General features: G+C 38.8%; 3 protein-coding genes across 3 annotated transcripts in view; 1 reads left to right on the top strand and 2 right to left on the bottom strand.

Moving 5' to 3' along the window:
• nfic (nuclear factor I/C) overlaps window positions 1-6,512 on the bottom strand; it is a 47,248-nt gene extending 40,736 nt beyond the window's left edge. The window contains exon 1 of the mRNA XM_034673885.1: window positions 6,430-6,512. Within this exon, the coding sequence (XP_034529776.1) occupies window positions 6,430-6,432 (3 nt within the window). The 5' untranslated portion in view covers window positions 6,433-6,512. The remainder of the gene's footprint in view (window positions 1-6,429) is intronic.
• A 9,328-nt stretch (window positions 6,513-15,840) lies between these two features.
• On the bottom strand, window positions 15,841-18,363 carry smim24 (small integral membrane protein 24). Its single transcript, XM_034673900.1, has 3 exons — window positions 18,234-18,363; window positions 16,281-16,422; window positions 15,841-16,173 (listed from the first exon to the last, which is right to left on the bottom strand). Exons 1-3 carry the CDS (start codon window positions 18,292-18,294, stop codon window positions 16,095-16,097), a joined length of 282 nt encoding a protein of 93 aa, XP_034529791.1. The 5' UTR covers window positions 18,295-18,363; the 3' UTR covers window positions 15,841-16,094.
• A 2,216-nt stretch (window positions 18,364-20,579) lies between these two features.
• lrrc40 (leucine rich repeat containing 40) overlaps window positions 20,580-24,055 on the top strand; it is a 28,050-nt gene continuing 24,574 nt past the window's right edge. The window contains exons 1-2 of the mRNA XM_034711675.1: window positions 20,580-20,832; window positions 23,781-23,962. Of these exons, the coding sequence (XP_034567566.1) occupies window positions 20,688-20,832; window positions 23,781-23,962 (327 nt within the window). The 5' untranslated portion in view covers window positions 20,580-20,687. The remainder of the gene's footprint in view (window positions 20,833-23,780; window positions 23,963-24,055) is intronic.

The raw sequence follows: 24,055 nt of genomic DNA, 5'->3' as shown, positions 1-24,055 counted from the left end.
GTATTGGGCACTGTTTGTAAAGTTGTGCGCATGGAAAATAACAGCAACAGTTCTCCACATTTATCTCCAAAACGTCATTTAAACAGTGTGAATTTTTTTAAATCACTTTTTTATCCTTAACTTTTCACCAACAGCTACAGGGTGCCTGCCTTTCAATCAAGTCAGCCACGCCCTTATTTGGGCAAAACTCAGAAGTTTAATAACTTAAAAAATAACAAGTTAAAAAAATTAAACTCCAGGACGCTCAAAGAACTGCAGTTTTTAACACTTTCGCACTTTGGCTTCAAATTTTAAGACCAGAGGTTGCCGTTTGGTTGCCACATGACCCCTGAGGATTATCCTGCTTCTAGTCTCTTAAAATTACACAGAAATATGTAGGTTCTTGGATAGGCCTATTCGTTATTGTGTGTGGCGCTGTGAGCAACATTTAACCACTTCAAATCAATTGGAGCCACAGGTCCCTGGCACTGTTAATTTGGGGGTCGTTGGTTGAAAAGTTTGGGAACCCCTGCTTTATACAACTGAGCTGCCAAGATGTTGTCACACTCACTGACCCCACCATCACCCACCACCATGTGAACTTCATCATGCTTGTCTCTTAGTAAATCTAATGTCTTTGGATCACAAAAATATGTCACAGTGTTTTCCTTTCATTCTGTGTTTTATTAATTCAAAAAAGGAGGAGAGAAATATACTTTTATGACCAAACCAGAGTACTAACACACAACCTGGCAACCTGGAATGTGAGTGATTCGTACATGAGTGTTTGTTTTTTGTACTAAATACACCCACATATCCTCACAGAGAGGAATCAAAACTCAAAGTGTCAGTGAGTTCATCTAGGCCTGTAGCTGCAGCCTCTAAAAACAGTCCCTTCCATACAATCAAGGACCACCCTTAATTCAAGCTTGACAATTACTGATCCATCTCCTCAAATCCTTCCCCCCACCCTCCCTCCATAAGGTCTAACTGTGTGAATCACAGGAAAGATTAACCAAACCAGTGATCAGAGAATTCAAAACAGCTGCATGGGAGAAAAAAACATAGTCTTACAAAAATCCAGTGTGTCTTTATTCCCAGTTTGTTTTGTTCAAGTCACCCAGAATAATGAGCAGGGAGTCTGAACGTTTGTGCTTTATAGAGGTTATCATATCAACAACCTCTTGTGACACCACACTAAAACCCATCTACTTCTTTCTATACCAAAGTGAACTCTACACTGGCTACAATGGCTCCCCATAAAATCCCAGGCCTGCTTGTCGTACCTAAAGTCTCCCAAAGTAGTATGGGAGGTAGAGCCTTCAGTTATCAGGCACCTCTCCTTTGGAATCATCTACGATCCGGGTCCAGGAGGCAGACAACCTCTCTACTTTTAAGATTAGGCTTAAACCTTTCCTTTTTGATAAAGCTTATAGTTAGAGCTGGCTCAGGCTTTGACCAGCTCTTAGTTATGCTGCTATAGGCTTAGACTGCCTCGTAGGTTCCTCTGAGTCGCTGCCGTAGACGTTCTGCTTCGGTGGACGTTCAAGACTCCAGCTGCTATGGACATGCCGGACTCTAACGGCAACAGCTACTACTTCTACTATCCGTCTCATCACTATCATCTCTCTATCTCTCTCTCTCTCTTATTCTCTCTCTTATTCTCCTCTATCCCTCTTTCCAACCCCAACTTGGTCGAGGCAGATCTCTAACATGAGTCTGGTTCTGCTTGAGTTTTCTGCCTGTTGAAAGGACGTATTTTCTTGCCGCTGTAACTAGCTAAATACTGCGAAGTGCAATGCTCATGGTGTCTTTAGAAGACTATCCTGTCTCTATGTTGGGTCTTTGTTAATAATTTAACATGGAATATGTTCTAGACCTGCTTTGTTTGTAAGCGTCTGGAGATAACGTTAGTTGTGATTTGTCGCTATACAGATAAAGATTGATTGATTGATTGATTCATTCATTGATTCATTCTTTCATTGATTGATTGAAAGAGCAGCAGTTTAAATTTAATTTATGAAAGTGTCTTATTTGTGACAGCGAGACACCAACATGCATAAAGTTGTGTTGTACTGAAGCAAATACAATTCCAAACCCCAGTACATTTTAAGTTGAGTCAGGGTAAAAGTAAAAAGATACTTTACTACTTTAACAAAAGTAGACATTAAGAATCACATAGACGACATTTACATTTTTTTGCAAGTTCCTCCGATTACAGAAAACTCTGGGGGGGAGGGGCACCGGGTGCTGTTTTCTCGCTCACAGGATCAGCTAACACAGAAAAGGCATTTCAGAAGTTCTAAAAAGTTTAAGGCGCTCGAATTTAGAGGCGCAAATAAAACATGGTGTGGAGGGTAAAGATACAGTAGGTTAAGATAACTACTTAACTCAAACAGCCTGTGTCATGCAATCAAAAGAATTTACCTTGTCAGTAAGATTCTTTTTTATACGTTGTTTGCAAGGTCAAGGGTTTCACCTCATTTTAATTTAGCCCCTGCAACACATTCAAGCTTCTGTAGCAGCACAAAAAGAGTTAATTACCACTGGTGTTGAGGTTGCTATTGTATATTGGATGAATTAGGGTATGTTTAGGTTTCCTCCTTTCTTTTCTTATGTTATCTTCATTTGCTGCTAGAGGGCAGCCTTTCACGTCACATCTTGGATAGCAGCAGCAGAGCATGGCTGTACCCTCTGCCTGACCCCCTGGAGCTGTAATCAAGAGGAGGTAGCAAGGAGGGAGAAGAGAGCTGTGCCCCTCTAAGCATCCAGTGGACAGATGTTAGTCCAGGAATTATCTGCTTAAGGACTGATCAGCTGGACTTACAGAGCTCAGCCTCTTTTTGCTAGCTTCACACGTCCTTTTGGTACTAGTTTTTGATGAGATTTTCTGTGCCAAATACATCTGCTAGAAACTTAAAGTTGGATGCCTTTTTCACTGTCTTGGTCAGACAGCGGCAGTATAAGTAATACAGGGGAAGGTGAACGCACGTACAGAAGCGCAAAAAAAAAATTTAAAGTTAAATTTTTGGTTGTTTTTTGTGTTGTTTCTATAACATCATTTTTTTCTCTCACTGAACATTTGCAATAGAGAGTTTCTCCTCTACTCAAACACAAAAGTAGTGCTGGACACACCCTGAGTGCACATCAACATCCCTGCACCAGGAGGAGAATTTCAACCACTAGAAGTTATCAAAAAGTTCTCCAGCTGCTGCTTTCTGCCATCTTAATAAGAAACGTATCAAAATATCCTGAACTGACGTTCGAAAACAGCAACTGTAACTGAGTCAGAGCTGCTTTATTCAGGTAATTGGAGGCTTCTTGTCACTGTTTTTCCAGACTTTAAGGTCCCCATCCCCTTTGAGGTATCTGTCTCCCTCTCCCTGTGACCCCCACTGTCCCCCCCTCATTATAAAGATCATTACTGCCTGCTGCCCTCCTACACATCACATGCCACCCAGTGAGTTGTTTAAGCCTAAACGGGATGTGTTTGGAGGTATTGGGCATTTGACGAAATTGCAACAAAACCAAACGATTCTTTTTCTGACGGTTGATACCAGAATAACCATGTTCTTGTTGTCATACCATATATGTTTATATGATATAAGAAAACAATTATTAAATGAGATGTCTATAATTTCAGTGTGAAGTCCGACCAACACTGAATAGTTTAGTTTAATAAACTGATATAATTTGACCAAATCTTCACACTGTAGTATGAGCATACCATGAAATACAAAACTTACAGTAAAGCCCAAAAGAAAAAAACACATACAACACATCTGGATAAATGATGCCATATCATCAGAAGATGATGTTTCCTGCATAGAGCCTACACAAAAGTTAAAAATGTAGAACTGAAGTTGCATTTGATTTATATTTACTGTTATGTTTTAAAAAGCCATCCTTTGTTGGACACTTTTAGGCTTTAAAAATGTGCTTTAAAACACTGGCAGACAACTGAAAATACATCTTTTTCCTTCAAAACGTTGATAGTATGGGACGACACAACTGTCATTGTAATATCAGAAGAGTCTTAAAATCATTGGTGATGTATTTCTTTAAACTATTTTATGATTGAGGCCAGGGAATGGTCAGAGTAGAATGTGGGGGAAGACATGTAGGGTCATGGACTGGAGTTGAGTGGCCCTGCGATAAGGGCCATAGCCTCTGTACATGGGGCGCACACTTAAACTGCTACATCAACCGGCACCCCAAAGATACATTGTTGATTTTTCTTTTTGCAAAAACATGAAATATGATGAATTATAGGCTGTATTTTTTAGTTTTGGGCAAGAGCAACATTGATTCATAAATGAGAAAACTCAAAAACTGCTAAACTGTTAAAGGTAGATAAATCATTACAGCAGATTCTGATAGATAGCAAATTTCCTAGAAATTGTTTAATTAAGGAATCATATATTAGATTGTAAATAACTGTATGTATTTATCACACAGGGTGAGTCATACTATTTACTATGTGATTACTATGTGAATCACAATCAAACAAAATTAATTGCAAAAAATTCTACAAACATTTTGGTAGCTAACGCACAATGCACCACTCACACTTTCTCTGGCACATCTTGTTAAATATTGTTATACCTGCATTCAGTTTTTGTTGTAAAGTGGCGTTACTTATTGAATTATTTTATATTCACTTAATTTCATGGTCCCTTGTCCCTGATTCTCTTTCTGATAGTTATGTACAGGTCTGGATTACACAAACAGAGAGGGGGGGGGAATTGTCTGGTTTTGGCAACTTCAGATTTGCATTTCTGCTTTTTGCAGATGATTTGATTGTGCTAGCTCACTAGTATTTTTCCTCTGAGTCGCTGCCGTAGACGGCCTGCTAGCTGCTAAGCGTGCTGGACTCCAGTGGCAACAGCTACTACTATCCCTCTTTCCAACCCAAACTCAGTCAAGGCAGATGGCTGTCTAACATGAGTCTGGTTCTGCTCGAGGTTTCTGCCTGGTAAAAGGAAGTTTTCCTTGCCACTGTACTGAGAGGTGCAGTGCTCATGGTGGATTGAGATGAGATCAGATCGAGTCCTGTTAGTAAGAGGGGACTGGATCGTATCCTGTCTTGATGTTTGGTCTTTGTTCATAATTTAATATAGAGGACAGTCTAGACCTGCTATGTTTTTAAAAGCCTCTTGAAATAACCTTTGTTGTGATTTGGTGCTATACAAGTAAAGATTGATTGATTGATAGTTGTATCTACAGAGCAGCTAGGGTCAGTTTACTTCAGACCGTAAAGCTGTAGGAAACAGAGTCAATACCTCCAAGTCTAAGGACTTAGTTCCCTTTCTAAAAAGGTACGTAAATTGCTTCCTCTAAGGTTAAGAACAAGTTATTGAAGGTGTTGATCTTGGGGTGTATGGGGTTTTGTCCATGAGTGCATGCGTGAGATCAGAATGGAGTGTGAGATCAACAGGCAAATTACTGTTATGTTAGCACTTCTGCAGGTGTTGAACCAAATTGTCACAGTAAAATTGGAGCTGAGAAGCTCAGGGAGGCTTTGGATTTACCAGTTGGTCTATGTTCTCACTCTCATCTCTGGATTAGCTAAAGGTGACTGAAATAATGAGGCTGTGGAAAGAAAAGCCCATTAAGACCTCAAAAATCATTAGGGAGCTCAGTTTTGCACTCTGTATGTTAAGGTGATATATTTATTCACCACAAAGATTGTAACAGCTACTTAAATATAAAGAAGGTTATTATGAACGTTAGTTTTGTAGTATGGAGCTGAACTGTAGGCATGTTAAAGGTGATGTGATTGAAAGAAAATGTAATTCAAAGTCATGAGCAGAAAAGTGCAAATACAATGTAGGATTGCAATATTCCAGTATGTGAGTATTACATTTTAGCCTGAGGGCAAAACTTTGCAGTTATTCTGTAGCTTAGTGGTTCATTTCATAAAAACATAGCAAGACTGAGAGATGTGAGAGAAACGTTAGGACTGTGACAAGAGGAACAGAAGCTTTTGGTCAGGGTTTGAGTCAGCAGATCAGCCATCAAGATGTTACACAAACACACAGCTACGTTGAATCCTCACAGGTGTGGATGTTTCTACAGAAATGGTTTATGTGCAACAGTTGGTGCACATAAATTATATGGTATCCAGCCCGACTCAGCTGTCAAATGTTTGAAAATAAAGCAACCTGGAATTTGAATGTAAATTTAAACATTTTAGAGGGACGCAGTTAGACATCAAAGCTATGTGAGTTTAGAGCCAGTGAAAGCTACACAGAGTGGTTATTTCTCACTGTGACTTAATGTGGATTAGAGAACATTTTTCTTTCCAGCTTTAATATCCCTTAAAAAAACCTCAGTGACATATCCGACCAAAAGATTTTCAGTTTTAAGGCCAGAGAAGAAAAGATTAGCTCTTTCGTACAGGTCCAGTGAAGTGCCCAAAAGAAGTTACAAATCAAAATTAATTCTCACCATCCACCAAGTCTTGGCAGAGACATCGTAGCACAATTGCCACTTCACAGAGCTGTCTGCCTCGTTGCATCCTCCTTGTATTGCTGACATTGCCATGACAACAGAGCCGTCAAAATGTTAAACAACCATGGCTCTGGAGAAAAAACAGGATTTGTGGTTAAAACAAGACACTAAAGATCTTTTATAGAAACCTGATGTTAATGTTTTGCTGCTTTTGTCAGTGTTCCCAATCTATTTACAGTTTGCTGAACTGAATTTCTATCCCGTCTGAGATCAGTCTTAGTCACTGTAAATATTGGATGTAGTTTATGGGTTGTTTTTTTTAATCACTGCGCATATAGGAAGTAACTTTTCAAAGCCTCAATTTGCTCTGAGCTTGAATAATGATGAATGAATGATTAAGACCTTCAGTCTGAATTCAAATGTAGTGCCACTTAAAAGAGATACACATTGATTCTGTTATATTAGTGCCTATTTAAAGATTCAACCTAAATCTGCATACAGTCTGTGCTGCTTTAATATGACATACTCCTGGCTTGTTACATCAATTCAGTCTCAGAAAAACCTGAAAACTGGAAGTTAGACCACATAGCCATCACTCTTTAAAAGAACAAAAAATAACTTTGATCTAAAGAATTATAATGCAAGATCCAGCACCATTTCTACACTACTAGGTAAACTTTAACAGCTTCAAGCCTATACGAACTAGGTCTTGTCTACTTTTACATACACACATACAGCAATGTTTCTTCAAACACTGAACCTCTTACCTGCCACTCACTGCTCAGCTGTGGTTCTTCTCTCTCCAACAGCTTCAGGTAAGTCCTCTGAAAAAATAAAATTATACAGCCGCTACAATCAAAGTCACCCGGATGGATTTATTTCAACCCAAGCCAAAATCAGCAAACTGCTTTTCTAAAATTGCCTCCATTGGTCATCCCATATATGGCTCTGTATCACTGTATCATCCACGGCACGTGCTGAAAAACCTCTTGTGTTTCTATAAGTTGAACAGTGTCTTTACATAAGGACAAACATTCAGAAAGTCTAATCAAGTTCAAGTCCCTCTGTAATACTTAGAGTGGAAAAGGCTCCAGCTACCAACCAGACCAACCAACCAGCCACCCCCTTTCTTTATTCCTCTGAGTGGGCTGTCACTCTAGGGAGGCGGATTAGGAGCTAGTAGAGACAGACTTGGGTATACAAACAAATAGCATAAAATGCTTCTTAGCAGCTGTCCAAACACACATGTTGCTTCAAATGAGTTCCATCTCATTTGGTCAAAACACAGAGTTTAACATGACACGGTGTCTGTCCGTTGTGACTCAGTGCCTGTTTTAGAATAATGGCATTGACCTTTCAGTGTTTGTCTCTTTCTCGCTCTCTCTTTTCTTCATCCTTACACCCTCTGAACAAAAAGGGTTTTGTAGAGGACCTTGAGTGTTTCAGTGACTCTGAGCAAGATAGGAAACCTTCCTGTACTACTGACCTCCCTTCATTAAAGGGTATGTTCTGAGAAAAGACACTGTCCAAAAAAAACAGTAGATGAGATTAAAACTTTCTCCAGTTTATTCTTAGGAGATCATTCAGAATTTCAGTCAGAATGAACATATGATATAATTATTGATTTTTGTGGGACCAGTTTGATGAAAACACCTGGAAAGAAACCTTGTATTCTTCTGGAACTTCTTTGCAAGAACTAGTGGAAAATAAAATAAAAAACATGTTTGTTCCAGTGCAGTAGGAGTCCAGATGTGGCCAGATTTCATTAGCATAAAGGCTGAAAGCAGACAAAACAGCTAGCCTGGTTCTGTTCAAAGTACATCCAGCACTGGTTAGAGCAAACTTATTAACATTGTGTATATATTTGTCCATTCATAATTCCAAAAGCAAATGTTATAATTACAGTTGGTTATGGGTAAAGATATTTGCTTATTCTGTGCTGTATCTTTTAACATTTTCTTGCATTAAGAATCAAAGAACTTTGTTTGATTATATTGAATGTATGAATGTATCTATCAATCCATCTATCTGTTTGTTTGTTTGTTTGTTTGTTTGTTTGTTTGTTTGTTTGTTTGTTTGTTTGTTTGTTTGTTTGTTCTATCATCCCTCTCTCTCTTATATTCTCCTCTATCACTCTTTCCAACCCAAACTCAGTCGAGGCAGATGGCTGTCTAACATGAGTCTGGTTCTGCTCGAGGTTTCTGCCTGTTAAAAGGAAGTTTTTCCTTGCCGCTGTAACTCTCTCGAGTCCTGTCAGTAAGAGGGGACTGGATCATATCCTGTCTTGATGGTCTTTGTTAATTATTGAACATAGAGTACGGTCTAGACCTGCTATGTTTAAGAGGAGAAAAAGAGAGAGAGAGAGAGAGAGAGGGAGAGAGAGAGAGAGAGAGAGAGAGAGCGATGATAGTGATGAGACGGGTAGTAGTAGTAGTAGAAGCTGTTTCCACTGGAGTCTGGCACGTCCATAGCAGCAATCTAAATAAACTCTTTGTTAACTTTGTATTTAAATGAATTATTGGATGATGATTCTCTAATTGATTGGAGTACTGCATTTCACTTATATGATGATCTGATGTGATGCTTTGAGGGAAAAGACAGTGACTTAATGTGGTTTTCCTAAGTGGGACTGTGCAGTCCCCCCTAGCTGTTTTGTTTGTGGTAGTTTTGAGTTGGTGAAGCTAGGCAAAGGAGGATGCCAAGAAGGATCCTATAAACTACACAGACATGTTTGTATTCAATGAGGTTTTGTCAAAGAGCTACACTTCTTTAGGATATGACAATGATGTAAACTGAATGTTGCATTGTCTAAGGTTTTGAGTGCTTGTTTATATATATGATGATTCCAGTGGTTTGTAGGCTGTAAAGTGTGTGTTAGACCAATTTATCAGACAGTAGGTGATGTGTGAGAGATTCATTGACTGTAAAGAAACCTTAGCTGCATATCACGATACAAAGTTTCTGATAAACCTGAAATTTGCCAAACTGAACTTTACTTTATTATAGACCTTTTGGGGTTTTTAAAGCAGAGGTCTTAGTCAATGTAAACTCCTCACATAGATTTTGTTAAGTTCTGTTCACAAAAATGTTTGACAAAATAAATGAAAAAATTTAAAGACCAAAATTACGGCAACATCTCTGGTCATTTGACAATTCACATTGCTAGCGCTGTTTCATTCCACTTGCAATCATTATTTGCACGTTTAGGTTGATATTGTATCAGTCGAAGATATTTTGAAGTTACAAATACATGTCGCAATCTTAATATGTCTAACTAAAACTACTTTCAATATGACCACTTTTTTCTTGCCAAAATTAACAACACAATGGAGTTATTCTAGTGATCATGTAAGTGATTAATGGTCATACCATGACAACTTAAAAGGCAAGCGCACTTCCTCTGATGAATAAAGTGGGCTGCGATTAAAGCACCTCAAAAGGCTGATTGATCTGGAGTAGGAACATTTCAAATCCAATATATACTGAGTGTCAAAGTGCATGGGTTTGATCAAATCAGTCCATATTCAAAGCATCACCCCTGAGATATTAAATTGTAATGCATCCTTAACTTTAAAAATCTATTGCCATAGGAAAAACATTTAAAAACTGCAATGTTTGCAGACATTCAGCAGTTGCATTGGGAAATATGTAGGCTTCACCTCATTTACACAAAAGGAACTTCTTTGTGGTCATGTCATTTTATTGAGTGTCTTTACAGACTTTTGAAATGAGTGATGAATGAAAAGCTGAGAATGTTTTTAAACAGTAAAGCCATTTGGAATTTAGATGTGGAGTTTGTCTTGTCCAACAGGAGATTGAGTTGACCTTGTTTCTTGGCTTTGGATTAGAAACTGGATCAATATAACCTCTTTTAAGAACAATGAGCCTTTCTAATTTAGTATCTTTATCTCCCCTCCGCCATTGGGAGTTATTAGAATGGCAGCCCTCTGAATATTTCCTGAGTTTAGAACTGTCCGTCTCATCACTATCATTGCTCTCTCTCTTATTCTCCTCTATCCCTCTTTCCAACCCCAACTCGGCTGAGGCAGATGGCTGTCTAACTTGAGTCTGGTTCTGCTCGAGGTTTCTGCCTGTTAAAAGAAGTTTTTCCTTGCCTCTGTAACTAGCTAAATACTGCAAGGTGCAATGTTCATGATGGAACTAAGATGAGATAAGATCGAGTCCTGTCAGTAAGAGAAGAGTACTGATTGCTACAACTTAAGTTTTTCCAAAAAATGCTTCATGTAAGAATTTTAAATACGAGGGCGCGGACTTAGCCTAATGGTTAAGTTGGGCGCCCATTGAGCGGGTGGCCGGGGTTTGAATCCAGCCTGCGGCTTCTTTCCCGCATGTCATTCCCCCACTCTCTCCCAGTTTCCTGCACCATCCACTGTCCTCTCCTTTATAAAATAAAGGTGTAAAAAAAAGCCCAAAAAATAAAAAAAAAATCTTAAATACGTTAGCCCAGTCATAACAAGAAGTGGCATCTACAGATTTCTTTGTAACTTTTTAAATGAGTAATATAATGCTTGGCAACACAAAAACAAATACAGTTACGCAGTCATACCATCTACTCTATATTTATTTATTTATTTTGCCAGTTCTGTTTATTGAGTGAAATTCAATGACACTGTAATTTGCTTACAAGTTTACATTTTTCATTTAAACAGAGAAAAAAAAAAAAACACAACAATGAGACTGGGAAAACGACACTCCTAACAGGAGAAACAAGGTGCATACATGTGCATAATTATATACCTGTAGAGGTCCATAAATACAGAATCACCTGCACATTTACAATATAAATATACCACATCTACTCTATTTTTAAGAAACTGACTGCTAATAATTCAGTTATCCTTTTGTGATTTAAGATAATTAGTTAGCTCTCTGACAACCATTTGACTCCATCTCCCAACCTTTATCTACTTTGAGCGGGTGCTATGTGCGAACAAGGGAACACAGTTATACACATTTATGTCAACTGAATTAAAAAGCACAAGATTCATAAAAACATCAGCCGGCCCCCACAGCTTCCCTTCTAATAACGATAACAAGAAGCCCCCCGGATTTTTCCCTGAAGAAAGTTGCATTCATTGGAAAGTAGTGCCAAACATGTTGTTCTGTCAGAGGTGTAGATCCACAAACACTATTACTGATAATTCAACTTTCAAACATGGAACTGTTATGTTGTACTTGTGCAGTTCTTCATACAATCAAACAATTTACTGTGACTTTACCCTAAAACAGAGAACCCTTATGGAAAGGACCGGTGGTTTTTCAGGGTGTGGTGACAGTGTGGTCAGGTTAGTGTCTATGTCAGCCCACAGAGCTAGAGCTAGAGCCTCACAGCTGAGGCCTTGAGGTCTCTGGATCAGGCCAACCACAGCCCACTGTGGAGAAGGTCAGAACTCCTCCACCAAATGTCACACTGCTGTTTTAGGCTTGCCTTTAACTGGCATCATTATATATGGAACATTACTCTTCATTGTTCTCTCAGTTGATTTTTACATTATGTTTACTACTGCAGTGAAGGGGGAGAGGAGAGAACTGAAAATGTAATCCAGGGGTTCAGCAATGTGTAACAGTCCACCTCCCACCACCCTCATAAACTAAAACACAATCTTGTAATCAGCAGTCCTATCTATCAACTCCCAGCTCCCGCCCCCTCAGTTAATTAGCCACTTAGCCTCCCTCAAAGGTGTAAACATCCAGCCAATCAGGTTTAAACACATCAGTCTTAAACCAATCATATTGTTGGTCCAGCAGAACAACAGGACATAAAGACAGAAAATTACAGGCTAGCATACACACACACACACACACACACACATACACACACACACACACACACACACACACACACACACACACACACACACACACACACACACACACACACACACACACCATTACTGAAATCCCTGAACAGACCTCACACTTACTGAATGACAGAGCAGAAAAACCCTCACTATGCTCTGTGGCTTCTAAATCTGCTGTACTTTTTCTGCAAACGCACAACCTTTATTCAGTTCTGCATCACACATTATGTGTCCCATAAAAACTTCTTGCATTTATTTTTTTTTAAGATTTAAATGTAACAGCTATATGAAATTTTCAGTTTAGTGGGCTTACCCAACATGTATTTAGTTCTGTATCATTTAAGAGAGACAAAAATGGGGGCCCTGGACTTTCTATAACATGTTCTGTCATGGCTGTATAGTTTTGGTTGGATCAACCTGTATTTGTTATCAGGTCCTCATTCTATCAAGAGTCTTGAACCGCTTTACAGAACTGAAGGCAAAATGGTTATCTGTATACACAAAGTTTGTTACACCAATATAAAAAAATGTTGCCTTATACTTTGTTCTACTCCATCAAACTTATTAAATCTTTGTACAAACAATCAACACAAAATAACTGATTGTGACTCTGACTAACATTAACATTAACTACACCCTACTTAACATCAACTGATTAACATTAACTAAGCTCACATTTTCAGTAGGTCAGATCACTGACTGGTATTTCTGAATTATAAGAGTAAAAACAGAAGATCTCTGTTTCAAATCTCTTCACAAGCAGATTAGAATTATATTGTCATAAGATTGAGATAGAAATGGAAAAAATATCAATTCAATTCAAAGGGCTTTATTAGCATGGCAAACATACGGAATCATTGCTAAAGCTTAAAAAGAAATAAAACACAAAAAATATGGAAAAAATATCTCTACCATCCTATGTTTGGGGCCTCCATGGAAGACTTCTTTACAGCTTAAGGATGAGTTTTCTCTTCAGAGATACATCTATGACTATCTTAATATCCCACCCTCTAATAAAGCAGGAACTCCAGCGTGCATTTATCATCACTAGTGTTTTTTTTTCTCTTTATAATGTTATTAATAATTCAGGCGCCCCTTGGCTGTCATCTTACACTTTCATTGTGTGGCATAAACTGTGAAGGACAAACCTCTGCTGTTGTCTTGCTGAGCTGGCATCACCAGAGCTCCTCAATAATGCTTATTTCATTAGAAAGAAAATTGTTGTCATTCTAAACACTGGTGGCCATCCAGTGAACTACAGCCAACATCCTTTTTCTTTCTGCACTCTGTTGACTCAATTAAGCATTTGGGTCTTCTTGTCAAACAAAGAGAGGACATATTAGCTACTTTGCATAATGCTGTTGTATTATTTATTGTTGCAAGAACTGTGGATTGTGGAGTCCCTGCTTGATTGTTTCCATCCCTGTACAACTCCACCTCTGGTTCTGGTTGCCTTTACATTTTGTTGTTGTGGAGTAATGTTTGTTGTTTGCAGCACACAAAAGTGAGGGGATGAGGTTCAAGTTGTCCTCTTGTAAATATGGTTTAAAGTTACAATTTTTCTTCTAAGTAATAAAATAATAATTTAATAATTTGTAGAGGTTTTGTGTTATTTCATTAGTCTATTGTTTTGTAAATAATCTATAAATCCATCAGCTTTTTGGAGCTTTTTTAGGGTTTGCTGGTTCAGTCATTGGTTATTCAAAAAGAGACAAAGGATATCCAGGGCAGACTTCTTTTTCAGGTGCACTCTTCAATTAAATCATAGGCCAACCTGAGAGTCAGTTTTACATCTTTAAAAACTAGTTATAGTGAGACACAACAGCAAAACATGTTAAAAGTAAGTATGTTAAAAGGCTTGATGATGAAAGCTTTTAATTTAGATAATGACTGCTAAGTGGACCTTGAATGCATATTTACTTCTGCTCCCAGGGTAAACAAAAAACCATCATACTCATATTAACATGAATTACATGTTGCAACCAAATAACTGTAATGACAAGGTAGCAATGACAAGTACTACTGTTTGGTAACTGGAGCAGCAATGATGTGAGTCATTATATAACTTCTATGGTGCTGAGTTCTTTGGAATTCTTTATCTGTGCTATGGGTTCCTCTGGTGGTGACAGAAAACTATAGCACTTCATTATTGTTCAGGAAGCTGAAGGTAGCCTGCTTACATGCATTTATGATGGTGTTTTTAAAAGTTACTCTGGTCTGATGAAAAGCAAGTACAATCAAAACATCCCTACCCTTGATAATTTGATTGTCTGGATTTTGGATATTGGATCCCTGCAGTGTGCAAGCAGTCTTTTTCTCTTTGTTTTATATTTGCAATGAAATGCATTTGATACGAAAGAAAGACTGTTTTAAACTTTACTGAATACCTGCCTGTGGGAATGCAGACTTCATCCCGGCTAGTAGCAGCTCTGTCTTTAATTTATGGAAATCCTGTGGTGTTAAAGTTATTTGGGACTTATTTAAAGATACTTCTCTCATGTCCTTTCAGCAGCTTCAACGACAGCATGGCCTACATAAAGAACATTCTTTTGCATACCTGTAGATTCCTTACTTTATTAATGGACTGGATCTTCCCTTAGTTAATATCTATAAATTAGGTACTCCGGAATCTTTTCTAATCAACTGCAAGAAATCTTCTCATTTCATTTCCTCCTTTTACTGTCTTTAACATTCTATTTGTCCAACAAGCTTGTACACTTTTCAACGTAAATGGGAGAGGGAATTCGACAATGAATACATTGAAGATGACTGGCAAGAAGCTGTTGATTGTATTAAAACTGTGTTTTCTTGCAATAGATTGCGGGAAATGCAATTTAAAATCCTCCATAGACTGCACCCTCTACACACAAAATGGATCCAAATCTGTCGCCTCTTTGTCTGAAGTGTCTCAGTAAAAGGGGGGACTATATTCATCTTTTCTGGCTGTGCAGAGACATTTCTTGATTTTGGTCATGCATAGCTAAAGAGCTTAGTGACATTATAAAATGCAAACTCAAAAAAGATCCTAGGCTCTTCCTACTAAGGATGTGTCACCTCCCTCTCTTAAATTTAAACTGTTGGATAAATTACTGCTCATGGCAAGAAAGTGTGTTCTGTTGAAATGGATCCAAGATAAACCTCCCACTGTTACTTTGTGGTACAAGGAGATATTTAATGTACTTCCTCATGAAAGGATCAGCGCTGTTCTGAAAGGTGATGAACAGTCATTCCTGAAAGTCTTGAAACCACTCATGGACTATCTCCCTGTTGAGACTTTTAATTTGTTGGCTTTGTAAGGTCTTTCTTACTTGACCTGGACATCTTCTGGTCCAAACACTGGTAATGGACACTCTCATTTCCAATAAGTCTAAACCAGGGCCTGTTGCATGGCAGATAGAGGAACTCTGCAGTTTGTATGATTAAACCTCAGGGTGTTGTAATTTATTGATTTAATTAATTTTTACAGTTGTGTGTTTTTGTTGTTGTCTTACTGTCTGGGTGCCTGTCACCTTGTAGTTGTCATGTTTTTATTATCTAAAAATTTGAATAAAACTGTTGTACAAAAAAAAACAAACTGAATAATTAGTCATGGAGAGCAAATACAATGTTTCTATTTTGATTTTTTACATCTCTTTAAGGAATAAGATCAACAGAGGACAAATAAGATTAGTGAATCAGTGAAATCATGGCTTAAAATATATATACATACTGGACTTTCAAAACAGAAGTTTATTAAATCCACCTACATTTGTGGGAATAGTGAAAGGGCACTGAGACACTTGTCATAAGTAAGCAGGTGACTTCCATTTAATTGCAGAATGTTGATCCCCTGATAAGTTACTACAGACTGGTTTGTTTATTTTCAATGTCATCCACCTCCAGGACCTTGTGTTCATATCCACTTCCGTCTCCATTCTTCCTGTGAAACACGAAAACAGCAAGCAGACAGGTCAGGGGCTGTGTCTGGGTGTTTTTGGATGTTTGTGTAATTAGATGTGTGAGCCACTTAGTGTGTGTGTAGCTGACCTGTTCTTCCTGAGAAGTCTGTGAACAATCAAGATGGTGAAGACGATGAAGAGGAAGCCCACTACAGCTGTGAGACCCACCAGCCAGGGCTGAAGAGTCCCTGACTTAGATCCTGCTTCTACTCGAATACCATTCTTCACACCTGGATATGGATATTCACATACACCATTTAATGTCATAAGTGCAGACCATGTATGTCCAATTTAGATTGATTGGTAAATCTTTGACTGTCATAAAGTCTAAATCGTCACGTTGTGGCAGATGGTGAGCTCTTTTGGATCTGGATCTAAATCTGAACTTAATCTTGGGACAATTTAAACGTGAGCTGAGACATTTTCATGCAAAAAATATTATGTGACAATGATCAACTGTGAAACATTGTGCAGCTCTAGCTTTTATCAGTTTATGAAGTTACATGTGATGAGAAGAAAAAACAGTGACATCTGTCATTATAATGTACCACAGTAAAACCAAATCACTGATCATCTGTATATTGCCTTTTTTCACAGGTTTCTTCTGCAGTTGTCATGCCAGACTCAGATGCTTGAAGGCCCAGCCTGCAAACTTCAGTGTTGAGGAAACCAACCCATTCAAACACCTGAACCACTTGTTTTTACGGCTTGCCCAAGGATCTGACAAAGATGTTAAAGACTATCTGGCAGTGTGTCTCTCTTCTCTAAAGGTTGACTTTTTTTGCTTAAATCAAAATGACTGTATGGCCATTTGAAAAGAGTTTTGGCTTGTAAGACTGGAGTTTATCTGATTAATTTGTTTTCTAGTTAAGTACTGCTAGGGCAGACATCAGTCCAAACTATGCAGAGAGCTTTAATTCACATAGTTCTGTTTGCCTTACACACAGCTTGTAAAGTGTGTAAACATTTTAGCAAATTGAGCCGAGAATTAAATGTGATGGTAATTCATATTTTTGGAAAAATGCAGGCCTAAGTTTAAAGTACAATAACATTTGGATATCTTTGTTTCAGGCAGAAAAACAGACCCTAGAGATGAAGCTCAAAAAGACTGAAGATGACCTATCCAGACAGCTGAGTTATGCTCAACAGGTGTGTATTGTCGGAGGATTTGGGTCCATGTAAGGGACTTAATTTGACATGGAAACTGTACATCTAGAAAACATCTAAAGCCAATGTTATTGGAGATTGGTAGATCGATACACAGACTTAAAAATATGTATAATCTATCTATTCATGAGGTCTACAGGCTTATTCTGTTGCATCTTTGTGCCATTTGAGTACAAGTCAATAAAGGGTCCAACTTCAACTCAGTCAAGGCAGATGGCTGTCTAACCTGAGTCTGATTCTGCTCGAGGTTTCTGCCTGTTAAAAGGAAGTCTTTCCTTGTGTCTGTAACTAGCTAAATACTCCAAGGTGCAATGCTCATGGTGGATTAAGATGAGATAAGACTGAGTCCTGTCTGTAATAGGGGACTGGATCATATCCTGTCTTGATGTTGGGTCTTTGTTAATAATTTAACATAGAGTATGGTTTAGACCTACTATGTTTATAAAAGCATCTTGAGATAACGTTAGTTGTGACAAGTAAAGATTGATTGATGGATTGATCGATTGATTGGCAAAGTCTAAATTGTCATGTTGTGGCAGATGGTGAGCTCTTTTGAATCTGAATCAAAATTTGAACTTAATCTTGGGCAATTTTAAACGTGAGCTGAGGCATTTTCATGCAAAAAAATATTATTGTACTGTCATTGGTTTAAAAGACACCAGAGAAAAGTTAGAATTTCATACATTACATTTGGAAAGTTGTAATTTCTTCAGAAAAGGTTTTCTTATGGCACAAAATACATAATTTTGAGAACAATTTAACAAAATTGTGAGGCTTTTAATATGTCCATGGAGGGTAAAACAAAAAATAAAGTGGGTTTACAAAAACAAAACAAAAAAACCCACCAGCATTGACTTATAATTAAAAGTTTTACCTTTGTCAGCTGAGCTGCTGGCAGATAGGAGCACACACAACAATGGAAAAAACAGATTCATCCTGAAAAAAACAGACCAAGTCAACAGAGTAAAGCAAGACTGGACCTTCAGCTCGCACACACCTAAGTGTACCTGTTGCTGTTGTCAAGGTTCACAGTCCAGAAGGAGGTCTCTGCTGCAATCTGGGCGTGTGTGTTATCTACTCATGTGCTATTGCTGATAAGAAGTTAGAAATGATGACCTTTAAACAATATGTCAAATAAATATGAAGACAAAAATGCTCTCAGGTGATTACCAAAGTTTTGTGTGATTTGGATGTGAATGATAACCATAAATAACCGAGAACCAAACACAAAAATGAGGTATGCTCTGGAAAAAAAAGAACATCTGCTGTCTGACAACACACACACTGAAGTGCTGACAAGTAATGCATGTTCAGCAATCTTTTACTTGTTTGTTATTCAGTGACTGTCATTTTGAAAAGGTCAGGACAGAGTAATATTTATAATATTAGTGATGCACCTAACCAACCCTTATTCTTATCACATCAACCCTCATACTTAATCTCAGAATTCCTGCATGTACAGATTCTAATTCTGAGCTTGTCCGCCATGCCTTTGGACTTGCCAAGTACGAGTGACCTTACTCCCACATCTGCCATTCCCAGTGTGTTTCAAGCCTATCTCCTGACCCTTATGGGTTTCATGTTGTTCAGCATGTAGTGCTGGTTATATAAGTTCATCCATTGTAAAAAAAAAAAAAAGAAAAAAAAAAAAGAGAAGAGAGCCAAACTTATATAGTACGTCTTTTAATGGCAAAATAGTGCTTACTCCTTTTAACTTCTTGTTCCTGACTCCCAACTGTTATTTCTGCTGTAACGTTGGAAAATTGAATATGAGATTCTATGTAGACTGACACACCTTGGAACTAGCCACAAGGAGACATTTTTTTTACTGAGTGAGGTTGTGCAGGCAAGTGGGGAGAACAGTTAGTCAATAGTCTAAGCTTCAAGCCTCAGTTTCCCAGGGTTCTCTGCTGTTTCACCTCCCTTGTGTCCTTGTTTATCAGGCATTGCCTCCTTCCTCCTGATTTCCACTAATCTGTCTCCACATTTCCTAAACCCTGTATTCTCTGTCTGCCCAGCATCATCTTCCATCGTGAAATAACCAATTCTTCAGCCCTCCTGCAGCTCCTCATCTTTGTTAGATCATCAGAGCACTTCTAAGCCTTCCTTTGAAGATTTCTACTTCTACTATTTCTACTTATTTTCATAACAAAGAAAACTGTCAAAGGTCTTTAAGTTATATTTCTTAATGATGTTAAAGTGGTGGTAGTTCCTTGTTTTTTTATCCAGAGTTTTCAGTGATTGTCTGTAGAGGGTGTATAATGGTTTTAGAGTGGTTGCTCCAGCCTGAGACCAGCTCGTGACACAATAAGATAGATGAGAAAAAAAATAATTGAGTGCATGTACAGTTTAGCAGCAGCCAAAGGTAACTGATGCCTGACATATAGGCTCAACAAACAGTCCACAAAGACATCAACACTCAGACAAGGTTGTATAATTCAGCGAGGCCTTTTGTTCAGGCTCGCTATAACAGCAGGGATCAGGCTTTTGCCGAAGCGTGCCCTTCTGCACCTCAGTGCTCTGTACCTGCGTCCTGAGGGGAGTGGGATAAGGTAGGTGTTTAGTGGATGTAAGATGTCCCGTTCTATTGAGGTTGCGATGCGTATGATGGCCCTGTGGTTTAAGTCTGTGAGGTTTGGTGTGGGGAGACCGATTATTTTAGAAGCTGTGATGGTGATGTGTGTGAGTTTGGCCTTGTTTTTAACAGATAACATGTTGAAGAAGCAGGTAGAGCAGTACAGGAGGATGGATTGAGTCATGCTCTGGTATAGCAGCAGAAGGAAACGGGGGGCAACATGGAGTCCTTTGAGTTTACGGATGGCTGACAGTCTTTGATGGCTCCTTGTTTGAATGTCACTGGTGTGCTGGTTGAAAGTGAATTGATTGTCCAATGTTACTCCAAGGTATTGGTTGATGGTGATAGGGTGCTGAGGTGAGGTGGGGCTGATTATTAATTATTTTGTTTTAATGACATTGAGATGAAGATGATTATCCTTGCACCACTGAGTGAAGTGTGTGATGGTGTTGTGATAGAGAAATGATGGCTCTGAAGTTCATAAGGCTGGCTCTTAAAATTCTGCAGATATTTAAATTGTCGAATTAAAAATAAACCATGACAAATCCTGTTGGTTGTAGATAAAAACAAAGTGTTTGTATTGTTCCAAGTCAACTGATTGAATATCAGTTTTATTCTGAAGGACTGTAACCGGAAATGGTCCTTTATTTTTACTGGCGGGCGGAAGTATATGAACAGGGCGCGTAGGGTGTTCCTCATTGGAGCGGTTTAAAGTGGACCAGACCAGGACCCATCTCCCTAGAAAAACAGAACATGTCTCGATTTAAAAGACCGAATAAGACGAACTCTCTGGCGGGGTTCAGGTCGGAACAGACCGAACCGACTGTTCCTAACGGTCTGCTGAAGGCAGCGAGAAAGAGCGGCCAGCTGAACCTGTCCGGCCGGGGACTGACAGAAGGTAACTTTCCTCTGATAGCTAGCTCACATGTTATGGTGGGACGGTGAGAGAAAAACAAGTATGCTCCGACGGGACACACACTAGCTGACGAACACTGCCCCAGTACACCATTCTTTAGGCCCCCATGTAATGCATGTGTAACGTACTGTTCCCTGAAGCTACTGTTTCTCTCTGTAGCTGTACAGGTGAACCAGTGTGTGTACTCCTTAGTCATAAGACGTGGCTTTGTACTACAGAATATCTTATCTCAAAATGTCATGGTCTTAAATCCTTTAAACCCTGTATGGAATTGAAAACGTGCAAGAAAAGCTATTGAATATTAAAGTTGTAAGGTTTGTCCTGAAAAATTAATGCATATCTTAAATTTGAAGCATGCAACAAGTATCCAGAAAATTGGCACATTAGCATGTTTCCCATTGTGTCTCATCACCTCTTTTTTCAACAACACTGTAAACATTTCAGAACTGAGAAAAGGCATTGTCTGGGTGGCAGCATATGTTGCTCTGAAACCTTATTTATTTATTTATTTCACCTTTATTTAAAGGCCCTGTGAGGAAGTTTTCAACTGGCTGAGAAACAGACTGAAAATTATACTGATGCCTCTTTATAACCTTCAATAGCAAACAAGTCCATCAGCAGCAACACTGACACCTTCTCTGTTGTAATTTTTAATGCCTGAAACTGCCCTGGGGGGGTAGGTGTCACACCAGATGATGGCCATCTTGCTTCAGAAACAGCCTTTATTTGACTGTTTTCATGGAAAATAATCACATTGCCTGATAAAGTTGACTGTTGAACACAACAGGAGGAGGCTTTTGTTGAAAACATGACTTTTTCATGCATAGGACAAGAGATAAGAGGTATCACTTTGTCCACAAGGGGGACGCAAAAATCGATACAAAACAAAAGTTCCTCACAGCACCTTTAACCAGGTGAGTTAATTGAGAATCAATTCTCATTTGCAATAACAACCTGGGCAAGAAGGCAACACAGGTGGCATGACAATAAATAAAAGACAAAACAAAAAACAGAGAGGACATTACATACACTGCATGCACAATTATTAGGTAAGTTGCATTTTTGTGAATATGTTGAATTGGAGAAACACCCTAGGAGGAGTTTACAAAATTATGCACCCTTATTTGGACGCTATTTTAAATTTTCAAAGCTAGGTGGCGCTCTTCCTGTTGAGTTTCGGATATGGGTGCAAGAGGCTTTTTTGTGTGTCCTGATTCCATGAATATGCGTGATAATTTTCATGCATGTAGCTCAAAAGAACCTCTATGGGGAGGGTTTTTTGAAAACTGTAGTGAACACATTTTTGAGATTTTTTTTTGCGAGACCAATAAAAGGTTGCAATTTCACCAGACCTGATGAGTGTGCAAAAATATCCGTGCTTTCATGCATGTTCAGGGCTCCAAAAATGCGATCTCCTAGGCGGAAGAATAAAAGGAAGAATCCTTAGGGTTTTAATAGGGCCTTCGCCGCCACTGCGTGTCAGTGCTCGGGCCCTAAATATGACAGCAGTGAACAACTTAAAAGCAATTTAAAAGCAAGTGCAGTGATGTTGAGTTATGGGGTGTATTAAGTTTTTGAAAGTGGCGAGTGGAATGAGAGAGGTCAGCTTTAGGGATTGTTGCAGGTGATTCCAGTCATTTGCAGCAGAAAACTTGAAGGAGGTGCAACAAAAGGAGGTCCGGGCTTTGGGTGTGATGAGTTTAATAAGGCTACTTGAGCGCAGGCTACTTGAGCGCAGGCTACTGTTTGTGCTGTGAAGATTGATTAGTGACTGTAGATATAACAGGGTTTTTACCAGTGAGGGATTTGTAAATGAATAGAAACCACTGTGTTTGTCTGCAAGAGTGGAGTGAGGGCCAGTTCAGCTGAGAGTACAGGTGAGTGGTGAGTGGTGAATGGGGCTCCAGTGACAAAACGGGTAGCAGCATGGTAAATGACATCCAGTTTGTGAAGGAGAGTGTTGGAAGCAGACCTGTAGGCTATGTCACCGTAATCAAGAATTGGGAGGACTGTCATCTTAACCAGAAGCTGTGTAGCAGAGTGTGTAAAGGAGGATTTGTTGCGATAAAGAAAACCAATACGGGATTTGACCTTAGTGAGTAGTGTGTTTGTGCGCTTCAGAAGAAAGTTTGCTGTCAAGCCAGATCCCTAGGTATTTCTAACTGTCAACAAACTCAATCTCCGACCCATCCAGGGAGGCGATTTTGAGGGGGCTGTTGGGCAATGGTATGTTTTTGTTAAAAAACATACATTTAGTTTTATTGGAGTGAAACCTGAATATGTTGTTCAGCCAAAGACAAAACTAGTGACCCTTCACAAATGCTTCTCTCAGGAGTGCCTTTAGTGTTTCATTAGAATTATCTGATGTATATTTTGGCATCATAATAAAAGAGTAAGCTACATCCTCAAGGACTCTTTACGGTTGTTGTCACTACGACAACTGTCAACAAAATCATCAGATTACAGGGTCCCTCTTTAAGCTGATACACCGGCATCCTACTATGCAAAGTGCGACCATTACGCATGGCATTGGTTTGCCTATGCAGTAGGAAAATGTGGTCTGTGCTTTGGCCCACTTTTACATAATTATAGGTAACAGTTTGTATGACAATCGTTTCCCTTAAAAACCTATTATCTCTCAATGTGATATTTTAAAATATTTGTGTAAACCACTGGAAATTTGGTCATGCACCTTATCCCAAGTTTTAACCCTATGGCCTTTAACAATAATAAAAAAATAGCTAAACTCATATTAATTGGAACAGGGTCAAAATCCTATGAGCACACACAGAACACTGGTCAATGTTATCTGCTAATGAAGCCGATTACATCGGCATAAAGATGATGTTCAGCAGTAAACCTGTTTTCATTTATCCATGTAAACGTTTATGTTTATGTTTGTGAACAAACAGCACTAACACATGTTTCAGTTCCTCAGAACGTGTATCGAATTAACGTTGACCCACCTGAGGAGGCGAAGCAGAATGTGTCCTTTGGAGAGTCAGATCGCTGGTGGGAGCAGAGTGATCTCACAAAACTGCTTCTTTCATCCAATCAGCTTACAGAACTGTCTGATGACATCAGACTACTGCCTGGACTTACTACGCTTGATGTAAGTAACACCATATCAGTCATTTACAGGTGTAACAGAGTTAATGATACACTCATTTCACATACATTGTTTGTGTGACATTCCATACAGGTG

The sequence above is a fragment of the Notolabrus celidotus genome, chromosome 2 (genome assembly GCF_009762535.1).
Source record: "Notolabrus celidotus isolate fNotCel1 chromosome 2, fNotCel1.pri, whole genome shotgun sequence".
Classification (NCBI taxonomy): domain Eukaryota; kingdom Metazoa; phylum Chordata; class Actinopteri; order Labriformes; family Labridae; genus Notolabrus; species Notolabrus celidotus.
This window is presented reverse-complemented; position numbering and strand designations above follow the sequence as displayed.